Source organism: Pristiophorus japonicus, chromosome 20, assembly GCF_044704955.1.
Source record: "Pristiophorus japonicus isolate sPriJap1 chromosome 20, sPriJap1.hap1, whole genome shotgun sequence".
NCBI classification, from domain to species: Eukaryota; Metazoa; Chordata; class Chondrichthyes; family Pristiophoridae; genus Pristiophorus; species Pristiophorus japonicus.
In genome coordinates, this window is record NC_091996.1 from 19140765 (window position 1) to 19160161 (window position 19397).

The 19397-nt window shown below is 47.8% G+C and overlaps 1 protein-coding gene across 1 annotated transcript in view; it reads left to right on the forward strand.

The window, feature by feature from the left end:
• Positions 1–19397, forward strand: part of ntng2a (netrin g2a) — a 115762-nt gene that overhangs the window by 61079 nt on the left and 35286 nt on the right. The window contains exon 4 of the mRNA XM_070863849.1: positions 16588–16760. Coding sequence (XP_070719950.1) covers positions 16588–16760 — 173 coding nt within the window. The remainder of the gene's footprint in view (positions 1–16587; positions 16761–19397) is intronic.

Sequence of the window (19397 nt, forward strand, 5' to 3'; positions counted from 1 at the left end):
AGATATACTTGCGTCGGAGGCTGTTCAGAGAAGGTTCATTAGGTTTTGGAGATGAGGGGGTTGACTTATGAAGATAGGTTGAGTAGGTTGGGCCAATACACATTGGAGTTCAGAAGAATGAGAGGTGATCTCATCGAAACATACAAGATAATGAGGGGGCTCGACAAGGTGGATGCAGAGAGGATATTTCCACTCATAGGGGAAACTAAAACTAGGGGGCATAGTCTCAGAATAAGGGGTCGCCCATTTAAAACTGAGATGAGGAGGAATTTCTTTCATATCTGTGGATTTCTCTGCCCTAGAGAGCTGTGTAGGCTGGGTCATTGAATATATTTAAGGCAGAGATAGACAGATTTTTGAGTGATAAGGGAATAAAGGGTTATGAGGAATGGGCAGGGAAGTGGAACTGAGTCTACGATCAGATCAGCCATGATCTTATTGAATGGCGGAGCAGGCTCGGGGAATTAAATGGCCTACTCCTGCTCCTATTTCTTGTGTTCTTGTGAAGGTAGCAGGACAGGTAGATAACGTGGTTAAGGAGGCATGTGGGATAATTTCCTTTACTAGCTGAGGCATAGAATATAATAGCAGGGAGGTTATGCTAGAACTGTATAAAACAATAGTTAGGCCACAGCTAGAGTATTGCGTGCAGATCTGGTCAACACATTACAGGAAAGATGTGATTGCACTAGAGAGGGTGCAGAGGAGATTTACGAGGATGTTGCCAGTACTGGATAATTTTAGCTATGAAAGAAAGACTTGCATTTATGTAGCACCTTTCACGACCACCAGGCGCCCCAAAGCGCTTTACAGCCAATGAAGTACTTTTGAAGTGTAATCACTGTTGTAATGTAGGAAATGCAGCAGCCAATTTGCGCACAGCAAGCTCCCACAAACAGCAAAGTGATAATGACCAGATAATCTGTTTTTGTTATGTTGATTGAGGGATGAATATTGGCCAGGACACCGGGGATAACTCTCCTACTCTTCAAAATAGTGTCATGGGATGTTTTATGTCCACCTGAGAGAGCAGATGGGATCTCGTTTTAACGTCTCCTGTATGAGGAAAGACTGGAAAGGCTGGGGTTGTTTTCTTTGGAACGGAGGAGGCTGACGGGAGATTTAATTGAGGTGTATAAAATTATGAGGGGCCTAGATAGAGTGGCTAGGAAGGACCTATTTCCCTTAGTAGTGAGGTCAATAATCAGGGTGCATAGATTTAAATTAATTGGTAGAAGGATTAGCGGGGAGTTGAGGAGGAATCTTTTCACCCAGAGAGTGGTGATGGGCCGAATGGTTCTTTCTGTGCCGCAAACATTTATGACTCTATGAAATGCAGAACCTCCCTGGTCCACATGGCTCCATTACCCACTGGGGAAGCCCGCTGAGCCATTGAGAGAGCTTCCTGCTTTTCTTCAACACAACTCCAGGATGCTGGTTGGCTGACAAAGGCCTTTCTCTCCTTTCCTGAAGGTGCTGACTCATGCTGGGGTACAGTTCCAGTGGGGGCAGGGGCACCCTCCTGTATCTTGTCCCTTTAGCCGTTGGTCACGGGTGAATGCTGCCAGTGAGTCGGCAGGCTATTTAACTTTGAGGGGTGGGGGAGCACCCAGCTTTACCTAATCATGTCCTCACTGAACAGCCAAACATACGCACTTTCCATCAAGGTCGGAGTGGTAACCTTGGCCCAATTCTTTACCCCTTCTCTGGCTCAGTGAGACTGCGGCCAAGTGCAGTGTCCCTGTTAACACAACACTAACCGGGAATCGAAGTTGGGCACCTCTTGGTCCGCACAGTTTCGTGCCACTCTGGGGTGGAGTATTTACCCACCAAGTCGCTCAATATTTTACAACTGCAGCTAATAATGTTGCATATTTCAATTGTGTTCATGAATTATAAAAGGTCTTTCTCACAACCGAATGACATTATTGATTTTCTCCACCCTATGCGACGTCGGAGGTCCGAAGTAAGTGAACATCCAAATTGAGCTGGTGGATGCAGTTTAGAATAAAGCATCTAGGTTGGCATTAGATGCGAATGCTCCTTCACTGGTCCCTCGAAGTGATTCCATCATATTGTTTGGCTGTGTCCCAGTTGCCAGTCTGAATAAGGGCGGTGTTTGGATTGTGGCTGGTGTATAGATCTGGGTTTCCAGGTGCGAATGACCTCAAATCCGTTGTTTTGTTACCCATTGCATTAGCGTCGGGCGGTGAGCGGGTGTACCAGCATGCAAGCAAGCTCCCTGTTGCTTTGCCGTGCCAGCAGTTAACCATCGCTGTGCTGCTTGGAACGCTTGAAGTTGGCAATGGCAGTGGAGAAACTTTCAGCCAAGCAGACTTGGATCCGGTCCCATACGATTTCCTTTAGTGTCACAGGCGTAAAACATTTAAGTACCTGAAGGAAAAACAGGGTTACGAGGAACTGGCGGGGGAGTGGGACTAGCTAAAATGCTGTTGCAGAGAGCTGGCATGGACTCGGCTGGCTGAATGGCCTCCTTCTGTAACCATTCAATGATTCATTGCTACAGTCCAATTGCCCATGGCCCCAGTCAAGAAAACAAATAGGGAATTAAGAAGAAACTTCTTTACCCAGAGAGCGGTGAGAATGTGGAACTCGCTACCACAGGTTAACGCGAATAGTATCGCTGCATTTCAGGGGAGGCTAGACAAGTGTATGAGGGAGAAGGGAATAGGCGGTTATGCTGATAGAGTAAGACGAGGAAAGACGGGAGGAGGCTGGAGTGGAGCATAAACGCTGGCATGGCCTGGTTGGGCCGAATGGCCTGTTTCTGTGCCATATATCCTATGAATGGAGCTGCCCATTTGGAAGTAAGTTCAGATGTATGCTTCTCCTTAAACTTTGCTTCATACACCTACAAGGCTACGAACCTAGAGCTGGAAAGTGGGATTAGGCTGGATAGCTCTTTGTTGGCCGGCGCGGACACGATGGGCCGAAATGGCCTCCTTCCGTGCTGTAAATTTCTATGAATCTATGTTTTTTTTTCTCCACTTGTCAGTTACCGTTCATTCATGCTTCTGCTGCTCAGTAGGTGCCCCAGGCCCGCAGTATTCGCCTCGGCCTTCGCTAATGCTCCGTGGTCGTTGGGTCCTTCTGATTCCCCCCTCTCCCTCTTGCAGGCAGAAGCCACGGTTTACAATTCCAATTGGTAACTGGGCAAAGTGGGATGGAACGCACACTGATCCCAGTTCACTGAATCGCTCCCACCTCTCGGAGGCAGCTCCGTCAGGAGCCACGTCTAGACTGGAGATTTCATTTTGCTCTGGGGACAGCTGGTAACCATTCCACCAGAATTCACTCCAGTGGACCGGAGTTTAATTTCTCACTTGCCTGCACGGTGCAAGTAATGTTCATTTCCAGAGAATAATTAAAGATCATTTTAACTTGAGTACAGACAGTGCCTTGAATCGCCCCGCTCCGCAGAACCCATTTCTCTTCTTGTTACTCAGAAATGCAGTTTTAAGATCCAATATTCATTGCTAAATAATGCATCCCCATTGATTTGCTTAGCATTCTGAAGAGTGTGTGTGTTATAGGGTCCAGACACTCAGCTAATATTTTTGCTGCAGATTGATGGGCCTCAAAAGCTGAGACCATAAAGCAATTCCCAGCAAAATTGATCTCCTGAACCCAACTTCAAAACGTGGACCGACAGAAAGATGTCCCCTATAATTAGAAGTGGTAGCTTACACAGTTCCAGTAATTGGGAATATCAAGAGTCCGTTTCAATACCAGAATAATTAACCAGGCTCAGGAAAACCCATCTAAAGCTAATCAGTTTTTTGACTTCGACTCTCTATTTACATTTAAAATGTAGTGGCCGGCTCCTTCAGAAGAGTTCTGACTATTGGCAGACCTTTTCTGAAAACATTTCTCCCCCAACTTTCTCTCCTCTTTTTCCTGGGGCATGACTGCAGATCCTGGCAGCCCGGCGGTATTCTTCGTGAGAGAGTCTGAACAACTAGTGACATCACAGCCAACTGCAATCCTGTCTCTCCAACCAGTCTTCAGCCATGGTTATGTTCCACAATTACCTCTCCCCCCTAGCTTTAGGCATGAAGGCCGATTCTAGTGTCCCTATTGGCACCCTACCCGAGATCAGGTCATTCGACGATGGTCAGAACTCCAACCCTGGACTTCCTGGCTCAGTACATCAGGTGATGCATTTACACACTAAGCTCTTAGAGGAGAAAGCACTTTTTTTTCCTTCTTTGCAATTGGTCATTGCAAAGTTCTGGCTGTTGGGAGCAATGGGATACCAGAACATAAGAATTAGGAGCAAGAGTAGGCCATACGGCCCCTCGAGCCTGCACCACCATTCAATGAGATCATGGCTGATATTCTACCTCAACTCCACTTTCCTGCCCGATCCCCATAATCCCTTGATTCCCTTAATATCCAAAAATCTATTGGTCTCTGTCTTGAATATACTAGACTGAGTCTCCACAGCCCTCTTATTCTCAATTACTGGAACTGTGAAATCTACCACTTCTGGGGTAGAGAATTCCAAAGATTCACCACCCTCTGAGTGAAGAAATTTCTCCTCATCACATTCCTAAATGGCCGACCCTTATTTAGAGACTGTGACCCCTGGTCCCAGGCTGCCCAGCTAAGGGAAACATTCACCCTGCATCTATCCTGTCAAGCCTTGTAAGAATTTTATATGTTTCAATCAGATCACCTCTCATTCTTCTAAACTCTAGCGAATATAGACCTAGTCTGCTCAATCTCTCCTCATAGGACAATCCCGCATCCCAGGAATCAGTCTGGTGAACCTTTGTTGCACTCCCTCTTTGGCAAGTCTATCCATCCTTAGATAAGGACACCAAAACGGTACACAATATTCCAGGTGTGGTCTCACCAGAGCCATATATAAATGGGCAGCACAGGCCAGCCCACACTGCGATATGTGTGCGCACTAGGTCCATGCAGCAGAGCTGGTCTCCGGTCGTCTTGGTTAAACCTTGCCGCTGGACCAAGACCAAGCTCGGTCAAACCCGTGTGGTGGCTGGTGTGCAAAAAATCCACGCACAGGCATCTTCCACCCTTCAGTATGCAGTTCGGGTTGGAATATAAGGTCCTTCATTGAAAGACCTGTGAACTCATTGAACTCATCCCTTTTTTGGCGTGGAAACATGTCGCCCTCGATCCGAGGAATCGCCTAAGAAGAAGATATAAATGCAGTAAGACATCTTTACTCTTACACTCAAATCCTCTTGTAATATCAGGACCCTTGGGCTTTTGTTTGGACTGGGAGAGGGGTATGGTGCTGCAATCCTTGGCCTTGCACCATTCGAGTTAACACAGTTTCCGCAGCCACATTAGATGGCACTGCCCTTGTCACACCCAATGGCCCAGTCCGGTTGGAAAGTTTGCGTTTTCCTGAATTGGGCCATTTCTGAATACTCTTGTGCCAATGGGATTTGATTCGATTATGAAGAATTGCATCACTTTAAACAGATCAAGTCCACATTGAAGCAGCGACATTAGAAAAACAAAATCCACAAGGGACATGGAGAGACCAAGGGTTAGGAAAGAGAGCAAACACCTCTAAATAATTATCAGTGCACAAATAGGGGCAACAACAATGGCCTTGGTCCACATCCCAGCTGTAGGAACAAGCAGAGAGTCTGCAGCACCGCCTAGACTCCTAGTTAAGGAGATTCCTTTCAAGGTTGGATTACACACAGACAATTTCAGAATCACAATGGCGTCCACATTCAACATGCAACTCCAGCAGGGAAGGACAATATGATCTGATGGATATATACATAATGCTCACTGCTCGAAAACAACTGGTTACTGAAAACAGAGCATCAAGTGCAGTGAACCAGATAACTTGCCAGCACTATGAAGTGAATGAGTTGTATTAGCTAAATCCTAAGTGCTTTATTTCCTGCATTTCAACAACAACAACTTGTATTTATATAGCACCTTTAATGTAGTGACACATCCCAAGGCGCTTCACAGGTGTATCATGAGACAAAAAATTTGACACCGAGCCACATAAGGAGAAATTAGGGCAGGTGACCAAAACGGCAGGTTTTGAGGAGCGTCTTAAAGGAGGAAAGAGAGGTAGAGAGGTGGAGAGGTTTAGGGAGGGAGTTCCAGAGCTTGGGGCCTAAGCAACAGAAGGCACGGCCACCAAAGGTTGAGCGATTATAATCAGGGATGCTCAAAAGGGCAGAATTAGAGGAACGCAGACATCTCGAGTTGTTGTGGGGCTGGAGGGGATTACAGAGATAGGGAGGGGCGAGGCCATGGAGGGATTTGAAAACAAGGATGAGAATTTTGAAATTGAGGCGTTGCTTAACCAGGAGCCAGTGTAGGTCAGCGAGCACAGGGGGTGATGGGTGAGCGGCACTTGGTGCGAGTTAGGTGTGAATTCCATGGCTAGCAACTGTTATCTGGTTTTTTTTTAAATAATTTAACCCCGGACAAAAATAAATGCTCCTCTTTAGGTTCCCCTCTGGCCCTCCCAGGTTGTGCACCATTGCCCAGAAAAGAGGATGAGCAGACAACCTGCTCCCAGTTTTCCAGCTATCCCACAGGTGTGGCTCTATCCGCTGACCTCCCCCTGCTGCTGCTGGAAGTGACTGGCTTCTCTCAGTGCCTCCCTGTTGATTCAACCGAGAACCTGCTGTCAAAATGTAGGGAATCACAGAATGGTTACAGCACAGAAGGAGGCCATTCGGCCCGTCGAGCCCATGCCGGCTCTCTACAAGAGCACCTCAGCCAGTCCCACTCCCCCGCCCTTTCCCCGTACACCTGCAATTTTTTTCCCCCTTCAGCCGCTTATCCAACTCCCTTTTGAAAGCTGTGATTGACTCTGCCTCCACCACCCTTTCAGGCCGTGCATTCCAGATCCTAGCCACTCGCTGCGTCAACAAGTTTTCCCTCATGTCGCCATTGGTCCTTAAATTGGTGTCCTCTGGTTCTCGACCCTTCCGCCAGTGAGAATAGTTTCACAGACACAAACTCATGACCTCATTCTCTGAGATACATGTTCCACTGCATCATTTTTCTTTTTAAATGCACGTGTTGGTTTTAGCAATGTTCTGAGTTGTGCAGAAGAGGGATGATTGGTATCACTCGGCAGTTTATTTCAGGTCAGCGTCACTGAGTCACAGTTTGACTATATAGGAACTCACTGTTTGTATCAAGAATCTCATTATTCATACTATTGCTGTCTGTGCGATGTTGCCAGCACAGAATGATCGCTGTGTTTGTCTTCATAGCAATGGTCACTGCACTTCAATGTAATCATTGTGCGAATGCCTTGAGAAGTTTCACCATTATTGGCTCACTGACTCAAAAGGTCGTGGGTTCAGGCCCCAACACCAGGAACTTGAGCACATAATCTAGACTGACACTTCAGTGCAATACTGAGGGAGTGCTGCACTGCCGGAGGTGTCTTTTGGGTAAAATGTTAAAGTGAGGCTCTGTCAGGTGGACATTAAAGATCATACGTCGGTATTCCGAACAAGAGCAAAGGAGTTCTCCTGCTAGCCTGGCCACTTATCCCTCAACCAACATCTCTAAAGCAGGTTATCTCATTGCTGGATATGGGAGCTTGCTGTGCGCAAATTGGCTGCTCTGTTTTCCTACATTACAACAGTGACTACACTTCAAAAGTATTTCATTGGCCAGGAAATGCTTCGGGAAGTCCTGAGATCGTGAAAAGCGCTGTATAAATGTGAGTTCGTTCTTTCTCTTTTTACGTAAAGCCAAGTGTTTTCAGAGGGAAAAGCAAGAGACAGAGAAACGTAAATATGAATAGCATTTGTACACAGCAGAGGTGCATGAGGCCACAACCTTTCACTCAGAAACCAGCCCTGGTGTGTGTAGTGCATTAATTTCATGCAATTTTAAATTGATTTTGTGTAATTACTGGTTTAATAAAGTTAATGCCACTGATGGTGTGTGATCCCTAGTTTGATGCAGTTATACCCCTCGATTCTCTGCTTCAAACTCTTTGACCCCGAGCAGGACTGTGTTGCCTCAAATGGAGGTTATCAGTTCTGCTCAGGGTCAATGTCCATCTCCAACAAGAGAGAGTCTAGTCACCTCCCCTTGATAGTCAACAGCATTACCATTGCCGAAACCCCCACCATCAACATCCTGGGGTCACCATTGACCAGAAACTTAACTGGACCAGCCACATAAATAGTGTGGCTACAAGAGCAGTCAGAGGCTGGGTATTCTGTGGTGAGTGTCTCACCTCCTGATTCCCCAAAGGCTTTCCACCACCTACAAGACACAAGTCAGGAGTGTGATGGAATATTCTCCATTTGCCTGGATGAGTGTGTCATATATGTACTTTTGGGATCAATAGCCACTAGATGGCATCACTGTTGGAGGCCATTGGGCTGCACACACAGGTATAAAAGGCCAGCCATTTTGTATAGTAGTCACTTTGGGCCTTAATAAAGCAGAGCCAAGGTTATACCTCTTGGAGTTAAACAGTACTCAGTCTAACAGTTATTGCTTACACAACAGAGCACAGCTCCAGCTACACTCAAGATGCTCAACACCATCCAGGACAAAGCAGCCCGCTTGATTGGCACCCCATCCACCACCTTAAACATTCACTCCCTCCACCACCAGCGCACCGTGGCTGCAGTGTGTACCATCTACAAGATGCACTGCAGCAACTCGCCAAGGCTTCTTCGACAGCACCTCCCAAACCCGCGACCTTGACCACCTAGAAGTACAAGGGCAGCAGGCAAAGGGGAACACCACGTTCCCCTCCAAATCACACACCGTCCTGACTTGGAAATATATCGGCCATTCCTTCATTGTCTCTGGGTCAATATCCTGGAACTCTCTCCCAACAGCACTGAGAGAGTACCTTCTCTTTTTAGGCGATCCCTCATATCGAGGATGACTTGCTTCCACACCAAAAAGAGATGAGTTCCAACTGTCACAGGACAGAGAGTGGAGAGCACCAGTTCCCACTGTCACAGGACAGAGAGTGGAGAGCACCCGTTCCCACTGTCACAGGACGGGAGAGTGGAGAGCACCAGTTCCCACTGTCACAGGACAGAGAGTGGAGAGCACCAGTTCCCACTGTCACAGGAGCATCCAGTCGTGCCCCCAAAGGAAGTGGAGTGTGGGAAATTGCACTCCGCTTCCATTGAGGGGGGGTAAGGCCAATTCTGCGGCGGGAGCAGAACTTCCACGCTGGGGGCTAAAATTCCCTGCCCCAGAAGGTTGCCCCCCCCCCAAGATGGGAGCCTGTGCGGGGAGGCAGAGGGAAGATGAGGGGAGATGGGGGCGGGAGATGGAGGGGAGAGTGGCGGAGGTGGGGGGGGGGGGTGGAGAAACCCAGGGCGGGGGACAGGAGGGGCCACATTGCAGCGGAGGTCTGTGGGGGCGAAGTGTGTTGGAGGGGCAGGTCTGGGGGCTCTGTGTCTCGGTGCGGGGAGTGTTCAGAGTGGGGTGGACGGGTTGACTGCGCAGATGGCGATTGGTGGATGTGGTGCGGTTGGCGTCGCGGGGGCGTGGCTCCGGGTGGCCGGGGCTGGGTGCTCGACATCCGGGGGGGTTCGGCATTTGGGAAGGATTCTGATGGGACGGGGCGGGTTGGGTGTGGGGGGAGTGTTCCCGGTGTTGGGTGGGTCTGGAGCCGGGGGGTGGGGGGGGGGGGGGAGGAGGGGCACGTTCTTGGGATGGGGGGGCTGTTTGGGGCTGGGACTGGCAGAGACTTCTTCACTCGGGGAGTTGTTGGCCTGTGGGGTTCCCTGCCGCGGAGAGTTGTTGATGCCAGTTCATTGGATGTGTTCAGGAGGGAGTTGGATGTGGTCCTTGCGGCTGGGGGGGTCGGGGGGGGAGTGGGGGGGAGGTGCTGGGGTGGGTGATCAGCCATGATCTTGTTGAATGGCGGTGCGGGCTAGAGGGGACGAATGGCCTACTCCTGCACCTATTTTCTATGTTTCTATGAGTTCACAGGTGTTTCAATGAAGGACCTGACATTCCAGATCCCGAACTGCATCTTGAAGGGTGGAAGATGCCTGTGGGTGGATTTTTTAAACGTGGGGTGGCCGTTGCACACCAGCCACCACACGGGCTTGACAGAGCTAGGACTTGGTCCAGTGGCAAAGATTAAACAGGACGACTGGAGACCAGCTCTGCTGCACGGACCCAGTGCGCACACACATATCGCAGTGTGGGCTGGGCCCGTGCTGCCCCGGGCCCTCGCCTCTTCTGGGCCCTGAACTCGCGCCTCTCCCGGGCCCCGATCACATTGTTCTACAATCTCTCGCCGCTCCTTCGCTCCGACCTCGCCGCTCCTGCTGTACCTGCCCACGCTCCAATCACCGACCTGGATTTTGGTGCTGTCCAATGCAGTCGCCCTTCTCCAAGTCATCGCCCTCCTGCACCAGCTCGCGCTGTTCCCTGAAGTGGCCTCCACTGCTCCCAGGCCGCCGCACCTCCGCTCCTTTTATGGCCCCGACCAGCCGCTGGTGGTTTCACCACACGGACTACAGCGGTTCAAGGTGGCGGCTCACCACCACTTTCAGAAGAGCAATAAGGGACGGGCAATAAATGCTGGCCTTGCCAGCGACGCCCACATCCCCTGAATGAATTTTTAAAAAATCTGCTGCACCAGACGTGTGTCTATTCCAGTATGAAATTAAAACCAACATGATGGAGTTTTGTGAATGGCTTTTCCAGAAATATAGTCTTAGACACAACACTGTGTGGGACACAGCAGCCTTGAGCGATGTCTGATCAATATGTGGACTCGGTCTCCCTGAATGGCACTAACTTCCGGATTAAATAGAAAATAACATGAGCTAAATTGTTTCCTCTGATGTACTGCATCCCTGTAAATTGGAGAGCTCACACCCGTTGTCCTGTTGCATGCCCCTATAATCAATTAATAACCCATATTCATGTAACCAAAAACTCAGAGTGCATTAATAGACTAGGTATAAAAGGAGCAAATGTGCGAATGTGCCAGATTGACAGCACATAGGATCTTCCTAATGGAGTATCTATGGACTGTCAGCTGCCAAGATTTGCTTTAAATAAGAGCATTAGAAAAAAATCAAGGACAAATAAAGGCCTTTCAGGCCACTTAGGCTCAATTCTTCCCGTAACTCACCAGCCTCACATCATCAGCTGCATTTTCATTGTCTCTAATGTGATTCCATTCCATTACCTTGCAGCCGAGCCCAAACACTTATCACCCTTTGAGTAAAGACAAGTGATAGAAGCTCTGTTTCAAATTAATTTTCCACTAATGCTGTTTCAATGAAAGACCTTTCCACAAAAGCGGCCATTGGACAGAGTCACTTTTTGCGAAGTAATCTCCCAAACCATTTTAACATGCTTCAACATATCCCATTGCTTGTATCCAGTTGGTTTTGGCATTTGGAATCAGATAGCATCTAACGTTTGACTGGCATCTAAGCTCGAGGTGAATTGCACATGCCAATTTGGATCTGCTTTAACAGGACCGACCAGAGACAGAAGCTAAGTGTCCAGATAATGAACTACACGGCAGTATAAACTGCAGGCACAACTCACAACTACACTGGGTGTCAGCTCAATTGGTTGCAATCTTGCCTCGGAGTCAGAATGTTGTGGGCTTGATCCACGCTGCAGGATTGAAGTACATAATCTTGGCTGACAATCCAGCGCAGTACTGAGGTGCTGCCTTTATGTTAAGATACGAATCCAAGGCTCTGCCTGCCTCTTCCAGTGGTTCAAGAAGGTGGCAAGAAGCCCAGGGATCTGGTGTGGCTTTGTCAACACGTGCCTCATGTTTCCAATGAAAGAGATCATTGCTGGGGATGGATTCCACCTCATTCACTGCTTGGTCCGTAGGTATGGCCTGCCAAAGGCTGGAAGACCAGCAACAGAGGATAAGATTGAGCAGACGATCACAAACGATGGTGCGTTGCACATTCACGAGCTGTGAATGAGGTCAGCCACACATGTCCAAGTTCTGAGGGATCCCGCTCTACACCAAATTACAACTTGTGAAGTTTGAACTTCACACGCAAGATTCATCCTTGTCACTCCTGAAAGAAGTTTCTCCTTCGCTGATGAGGTTGGGGGACGCAAGAGGTGGACTTCATGGAGGCAAATGGGTTCATGTGGAATTCACTCTGCTATCAGGTTGGACACCCTCTTCCACCAACCCCACTGTAATGTATTTGCTTCATGGGTTCTTTGCTTAAGAATTCATAGCAGTACATTGCTATTAAGAACTAGTTGGTTTATTATCAAAGGTTGAACAAGCACACTACACATTACCAGTTCATCCACCGGGCTCACAACTGCATACCTCATCGTGGATGACCTAGACCCAACTGGCTGGGGTTTTATTGAGTCTTGTGAACATCATGTGATTGGCTAAGCCACTCTCAATGCCACAGCTCTACAAACCTGTGAGCATACTCACTGGTGCATACATTACACCCACCGACTCAGTCTGATTCCACTATCGGGCAACAAAGCCTGTGACCAGTCTCCAGACACAATCTCATCAAATATCAAACTGTCACCACAGCAACACACCACCGGCTGCAGAGATTGATCACGAAGTCGGCAGATGGCATCTCGACTCAAAAGACCCAACACTCCCAGGAGATGCCAAATGGCGTTACTCTAATTGTGCAGATGGCAAAAATGGTAAATAGGAAGACGTCTGGCTCGGGTGCAGAATTTAAATATCTTGTGAGGTATGTTTCCATAAAAAGATCTTGAAAAGAACAATCTGTTTACACAATGTGTAAACTAATTTGATGCCTGTGAGGCAGTTTTGCATAATTGGGAATATTACTGTGCCAGATGTGCACATTACAACTACGAAAACTTAGTGAGTACCTGCTGGCATCAAAAGCTGTCCAGATTAGAGATGTTATTTTTATTTTTCCGTTTTTTTTTCCACCCCCGATCCCAGCCCAAGGTCCCTGACTCGTGGCGGGTTCGTTCCATATGTGCAGACTGCCCTTCAGAACCGCAACCAACTGGTCACTTTTCACCAGCAAGCCGAGACAGGAGATGTTGACAGGCTATTTAATTGTGAGACAAAGACTGATCTCATTCTCAGACAGTCTCTACATTCTCCAGCATGGGTCTACTGATCAGTACAGGGGTGCGGAGATCCACTGGAGCATCCTTGCTACAAACCAGGTTGGCTTCAGCTAACTTAACACCGAATGGAGTTCAAACTCGGGGCCTTCCTGAACTATTTGGCTCAGTACCACACTCGATAAGAGTATTTACCAACTAAGCCACCAGGAAACTAGAAACGGTAGTTACCAGCCTGATACCATCTATTGATATTTACCATTGTGCTCACGTCTGATAGTGCTGCTCAAAATGATGAAGAGTTTTGATAAGGTAAATAAGGAAAACATATTTCTGCTGATAATTGTCAGCCAGAGGGCATACATTTAAGATCATCAACAACAGAACGAGGGCAGAGGTTAGGAGAAAGTGATTTTAGACAAAGGGCCATCAGGACATGGAGCGCCCCCCCCCCCCCCCCCCCCTCAGGACAAAGAGCATGGTGAAAGGGCATGGAATGGGACTAAGCGGGACTTTCAGAGAGCCAGGCCAGACACGATGGGCCAACCTGCCTCCTTCTAATCTGTAAAATTCTAGGGTGGTAAATGTACAAGTGTGTGGAGCAACCTTCTCCTCTTGGGCAGTCTCTCGGAGTCGAGGATGACTTGCTTTCACACCGGAGTTCTCAGGTGACTGAGGAGTCCAATGCGTGACCTACAGTCTCTGTCACAGGTGGGGCAGACGGAGGTTGGAGGGACGGGTGGGTGGGATGCACTCCTTCCGCTGTTTGCGCTTGGCTTTGGCGTGCCCCCCGGCGAAGATACTCGAGGTGTTCGGCGCCTTCCCGGATGCTTCTTCACCACTTTGGGCGGTCTTGTGCCAGGGATTCCCAGGTGCCGGTGGGGATGTTGCACTTTTTCAAGGAGGCTTTGAGGGTGTCCCTGAAGCGTGTCGTATGCAGCAATGCCATTGAGCAGACTTGTCAAATTCAGTTCTCTGAGATTTGACTGACATGCACGTATAGCATTTTAGCTCAACCTCTTCCCCCACTGTGCCGGCCTATTGGTATTCTTTGTGTGCAACAGCAAGAGTTGTGTACACTATTCGCGCACACAGTCTCTGCTCAACCTCAAAATGGTAATTTACGTGCTGAAGAACGGCAGCTCCTGCAGTCAATCTGGATAGCTCCAGAGGGGTAATTCTGGGAGTGTGTGCCTCACCTACTGGGAATGTATATCGGGGAAACTGGGCCCATGCCCCCCTCCCACAACTTACTGCGCATTAAAATGATGGACTGATTGTAAAGCCCTGCTGTAGTTTTATAGGACACTCCTGCAGATATATGACTGTAGAATTAGAACCCTCACTGCTAGAGGACACAGGGGTCACAAACCATGTCCTTTTGTAAGTTTGAGAACAAGATGTCCACAGGATTTACAGGGGTGGGGGAGGGGGGGGCCTGCATCTGATTTGCTGAGAAATTCTGAGGGATAAGGGGCAAAGGCGGGTATGTGGAGTTAGATCGCAGATCAGCCATGATCTCGTTGAATGGCAGAAGAGGCTCGAGGGGCTGAATGGCCTCCTCCTGTTACATGTTCCTAAATACCCCTGATGAGTAAGGTGTTCGCTTGATGCCAGTACACAGTCACCTCCAGAATCCCCCAAAGATCTACCCTCACCCCCCACCCTCTTCCTCTACTTCATCTACATGCTTCCCCTTGGTGACATCGTCTGCAGGTACAAGGCCAGTTTCCATATGCATGTTGATGACATCCACCTCTCCCTTTCCATCACATCCCTGTACCCCAAGACCACCCCTGCACGGCCAGTGTCAATCTGACATCGAGTCATGGGTGAGTCCAACTGTACAGGGGGAACACTGAAGCCATGGCTTTCGGCCCCCATATTAACTCTCCCTTGCCACTGACTCCATCACTGTTACATATTTGGGTTTTACACTCAATACTCTGGTTCATGATCCTGAACCACTCATGTCCCCTACAATCCTGAGAGCGCCTGTATCTGCCCAATATCTAAGTAAACCATAGACAGGAAGGTGTAATCACATTGAGACAAGTTTACATAATTTCCATTATAAATATGTACATAGGAATTTATAATGGAACGTTGACAGAAAGTGTTTAATATAATAGTTAGATAGATAATACCGAATCAAATATTATATAAAAACAAGGACGGAATGTATTATTTTAAAATAGGGACTGAGTTTTGCCTATATCACAGTTCAATTATCCCCCATCTTCGAACCCTTCTTCACCTGCACTCCACATTTGGCCTGAACTCTCTGTGCAATGCTGTCTTCCAACATCAATCTCGGAAAATAGTTGCTCATTTCTTCCACGGTGAAACCTAGCCATGGCATCATTGGAAAACAGGGGAGTTCCCCTGCCGTGCTAAACATATATTCCCTCAACCAACACCACTAGCTCGGATTATTTGGTCATTTATCTCATTGCTGTTGGTGGGACCTTGCTGTGTGATAATTGGCTGCTGTGTTTGGCTGCAATGACTGAACTTCAGAAGCGTTTCCATTGGCTGCAAAGAGCTTTGGGATGTCCTGAAGTTGTGAAAGGTGCGATAGAAATGTCCAGCCCCAGGTTTGGCCAGTATGATCAGTTCTTGTGTGGCCACTGGGTGAAGTAATTCAAGGGCGCCACCTGGTTTATTTAGCGGCTCCAGTGCAGGGTAGTCTTGGTATCTCCCAAAACAGCACATCACAGAGATACACATGACTAGAACAAACATGGGTCACTACCTTTTAAGTCTAAAAGTGAAGAGGTGTGCGCGATAGGGTGGGCAGGTGTTAGGGTTCTGGCTTCAATTCTGAGGTTGAATTTGTTCACGCTTAAAATGAATTGCAACAGCGATTACCCTTCCAAAGGTACGTCATTGGCTGTGAATCGCTTTGGGCTGTGCTGAGGATGTGAAAGTGTTCGACAAATGTAATCTCTTTCTTCCTTCCTTCTTTCTAATTAAAAAGTTGAACGGTGAATTGTCTCTAACTTGGGAGGCGGTGAAGTGGGAAAAATTGACTGTTATTTTAAAAGAATCTGACTTTTTGTGGCCTGTTTGTTTGTAGGAACTTCCGAAGTGATCATGGACTGTCTGGGGAACCACCTCCCCTACTTTGCCTGAAGGATTGATTGTGTGGGGCTAGAAGGGGCATGGGGTGAGAAGTCTATCCAAATTGCTATTTAAATTATTTACTTTTTAAAAATAGCAGCGCATCAATTAGCTGTTGATGAATCCATCGATACAGCTGATATTTTAACTCTGGGAAATGGCAGGTAGCCCTGAATCATGGTGGCAGATGCTGTGGTTTTAATTGGAGCTGCAGATCACGGTGCTGGATTCCCCCAGGCGCTCAGCGCTCAGCGCACAGCACTGAGGCGGCCAATCCAATAATTGATCAGGCTCCACACTGGCCGTGCTCCCGATCCCCAAATAACACTGGTGTCGGGAGGTAGTTACCACTGCGTTTCTTCCCTTGGTCTCTCACACTCGCTCTCCTTCTCATTCCAGGTGCAAGTGCAACATGCACGCCAACAGCTGCCATTTCAAGGAAGGAAATCTGATGTGCGAGTGCGAGCACAACACGACCGGTCAAGACTGTGGAAAGTGCAGGAAGAATTATAAAGCCAAGTCATGGCGACCAGGCAGCTACAGCCCATACCCGATGGGAACAGCAAACAGCTGTATGTATATACTGTTCCTGTCTCAGTGCAGCGATGCCCCTGTTTATTCATGATGGACCAAACAACAACATAAACTTGTATTTATATAGCGCCTTTAACATAGTGAAATGTCCCAAGGCGCTTCACAAGAGTATTATGCGATAAAAATTTGACATCGAGCCACATAAGTAGAAATTCTATAGGAATGGGGTACTGAAGTTGCATGTTCAGCCATGAACTCATTGAATGGCGGTGCAGGCTAGAAGGGCCGAATGGCCTACTCCTGCACCTATTTTCTATGTTTCTATGTTTCTAAATTAGCGCAGGTGACCAAAAGCTTGGTCAAAGAGGTAGATTTTAAGGAGCATCTTGAAGGAGGCGAGAGAGGTAGAGAGGTTTAGGGAGGGAGTTCCAGAGTTTGGGGCTCAGGCAACAGAAGGCACGGCCACTAATGGTTGAGCGATTATAATCAGGGATGCTCAGGAGGGAAGAATTAGAGGAGCGCAGACATCTCAGGGGGTTGTGGGGCTGGAGGAGATTAGAGATAGGGAGGGGCGAAGCCATGGAGGGATTTGAAAATAAGGATGAGAATTTTGAAATTGAGGCGTTGCTTAACCAGAAGTCAATGTAGGTCAGCGAGCACAGGGGGTGATGGATAGGTGGGACTTAGTGCGAGTTAGGACATGGGCAGCCGAGTTTTGGATCACCTCTAGTTTACGTAGGGTAGAATGTGGGAGGCCAGCCAGGAGTGTGTTGGAATAGTCAAGTTTAGAGGTACCAAAGGCATGGATGAGGGCTTCAGCAGCGGATGAGCTGAGGCAAGAGCGGAGACGGGGCGATGTTACGGAGGTGAAAATAGGCGGTCTTAGTTATGCTGCAGTTATGTGGTCGAAAGCTAATTTCAGGGTCAATATGACACCAAGGTTGCAAACACTCTGCTTCAGCCTCAGACAGAAGTTGGGGAGAGGGGTGGAGTCAATGGCTAGGGAACGGAGTTTGTGGCGGGGATCGAAAGCAATGGCTTCGGTCTTCCTAATATTCAATTAGAGCAAATAATAGTTAGGCAGTACTGTGACGGAGCAGCCTGTAGATCTTAGCTGGAAGCTGCGATTATGTGACGGTCCATCTCTAACCCTCTGCCTGCTCAGGGTTTGTTGAGATTTCCAAACCACCACAGGCCCCACATTCAGCTTCTGCCAGCAGCTCACAATGTCACCGCTCTGGTCAAAAGTATCAACTTGAAGCCCTGGCTTTCAGGAGAGGCCGAGTTGGGCCAAGTTCGTTCGTAGCGAGCAGTTTGTTGACACTCAGAAATTTTCACCTCCTTTGGGGCTTCCTACATAAAATCACGGGTTTGGGCGGGTATAAAACGAGGCACAATTTGGCAAATCACTTGCCTTAGCAACGAGGAGTATTCGAGAACATCCTCACACATGGTACACCAATTCAAAAACACTTATAAATCTTATACTGTGTAGTCAGATCCAGGCACAGTTGAGCTAATTAACCAATGTCGTACTGGATTGTTGTTAAAAACCCATCTGATTCACTAGTGTCCTTTAGGGAAGGAAATCTGCTGCCCTTACCCGGTCTGGCCTATATGTGACTCCAGACCCACAGCAATGTGGTTGACTCTTAACTGCCCTCTGAGATGGTCCAGCGAGCCACTCAGTTGTACAAGGTGGCTCACCACCACCTGAAGGGCAACTAGGGATGGCCAATAAATGCTGGCCTTGCCAGCGATGCCCACATCCCATGAACGAATAAATAAAATTAAAAAATAAATGTGAGCAGAGATATCAAATTCAACTTGCTTGTTTGAACATTATGTGGGATTCCTGCTCCAACACAAAACACTACCCAATTATCTAAAGGAAAGGAAAAATAAGCTGAGGTGGGGGGGGGGGGGGGTGTATAATGAGCGGCTGATTGTTAGCTGGCCTGTTTCCTGTCACTAGTTCAAATTAAAAAGTTAAATTTACCCTAGTGTTCAGCCCAATTTTGGCAGAGGTTATGTCCGACCAACACCTCACCGACTGTCCCCTGCAATCTACATAGGAGAGGGAAGGGTGCACATTTTTAAACCATGGATAGGAAAACATTCTCCGAACCATTTTTGCTACATCTGCAACCCATCGCCTTTCGATCAAAGCCTAGCTTCAGAACGTTGGAATTTGCCCCACTGTCATAGTGGACATTTTCAGTTCCACAGCTCCCTAACCTGCTTTAATTTAAAGCAGTAATATAAAAGTACTCGTGTCCATTTTTGATTTTGCGTCTGGGACTTTAAAAAAAAAGATGCTTTAATAAATGCAAGTTGTTGCCAGTGTTGAAATATGAAGCAGTGACACATTTCTGTCAGGAGGGGCAAGGCACCTTTTCTTTGAAAGGGTCGCCAATCTGTCAAATTAGCTGCTCAGCATCATTTATTTTCCTATTAAGAGAGAATACTAAAAATACATGGCAGGTCATTCAGATCATTCACAGAGAGGACAGAACAGGCAGAAGTTTTATCTCGGGAGATCCTTGGTCTGATGAAGGGATCCTACCCGAAATACGAACCTGCCTTTATTTTTTCCCTCGGGCGCTGACAGGCCAGCTGTGGAATTCCAGTATGTCCTGCTTTTATTGCAGAGTTGCAATGTTTGAAATTCTTTT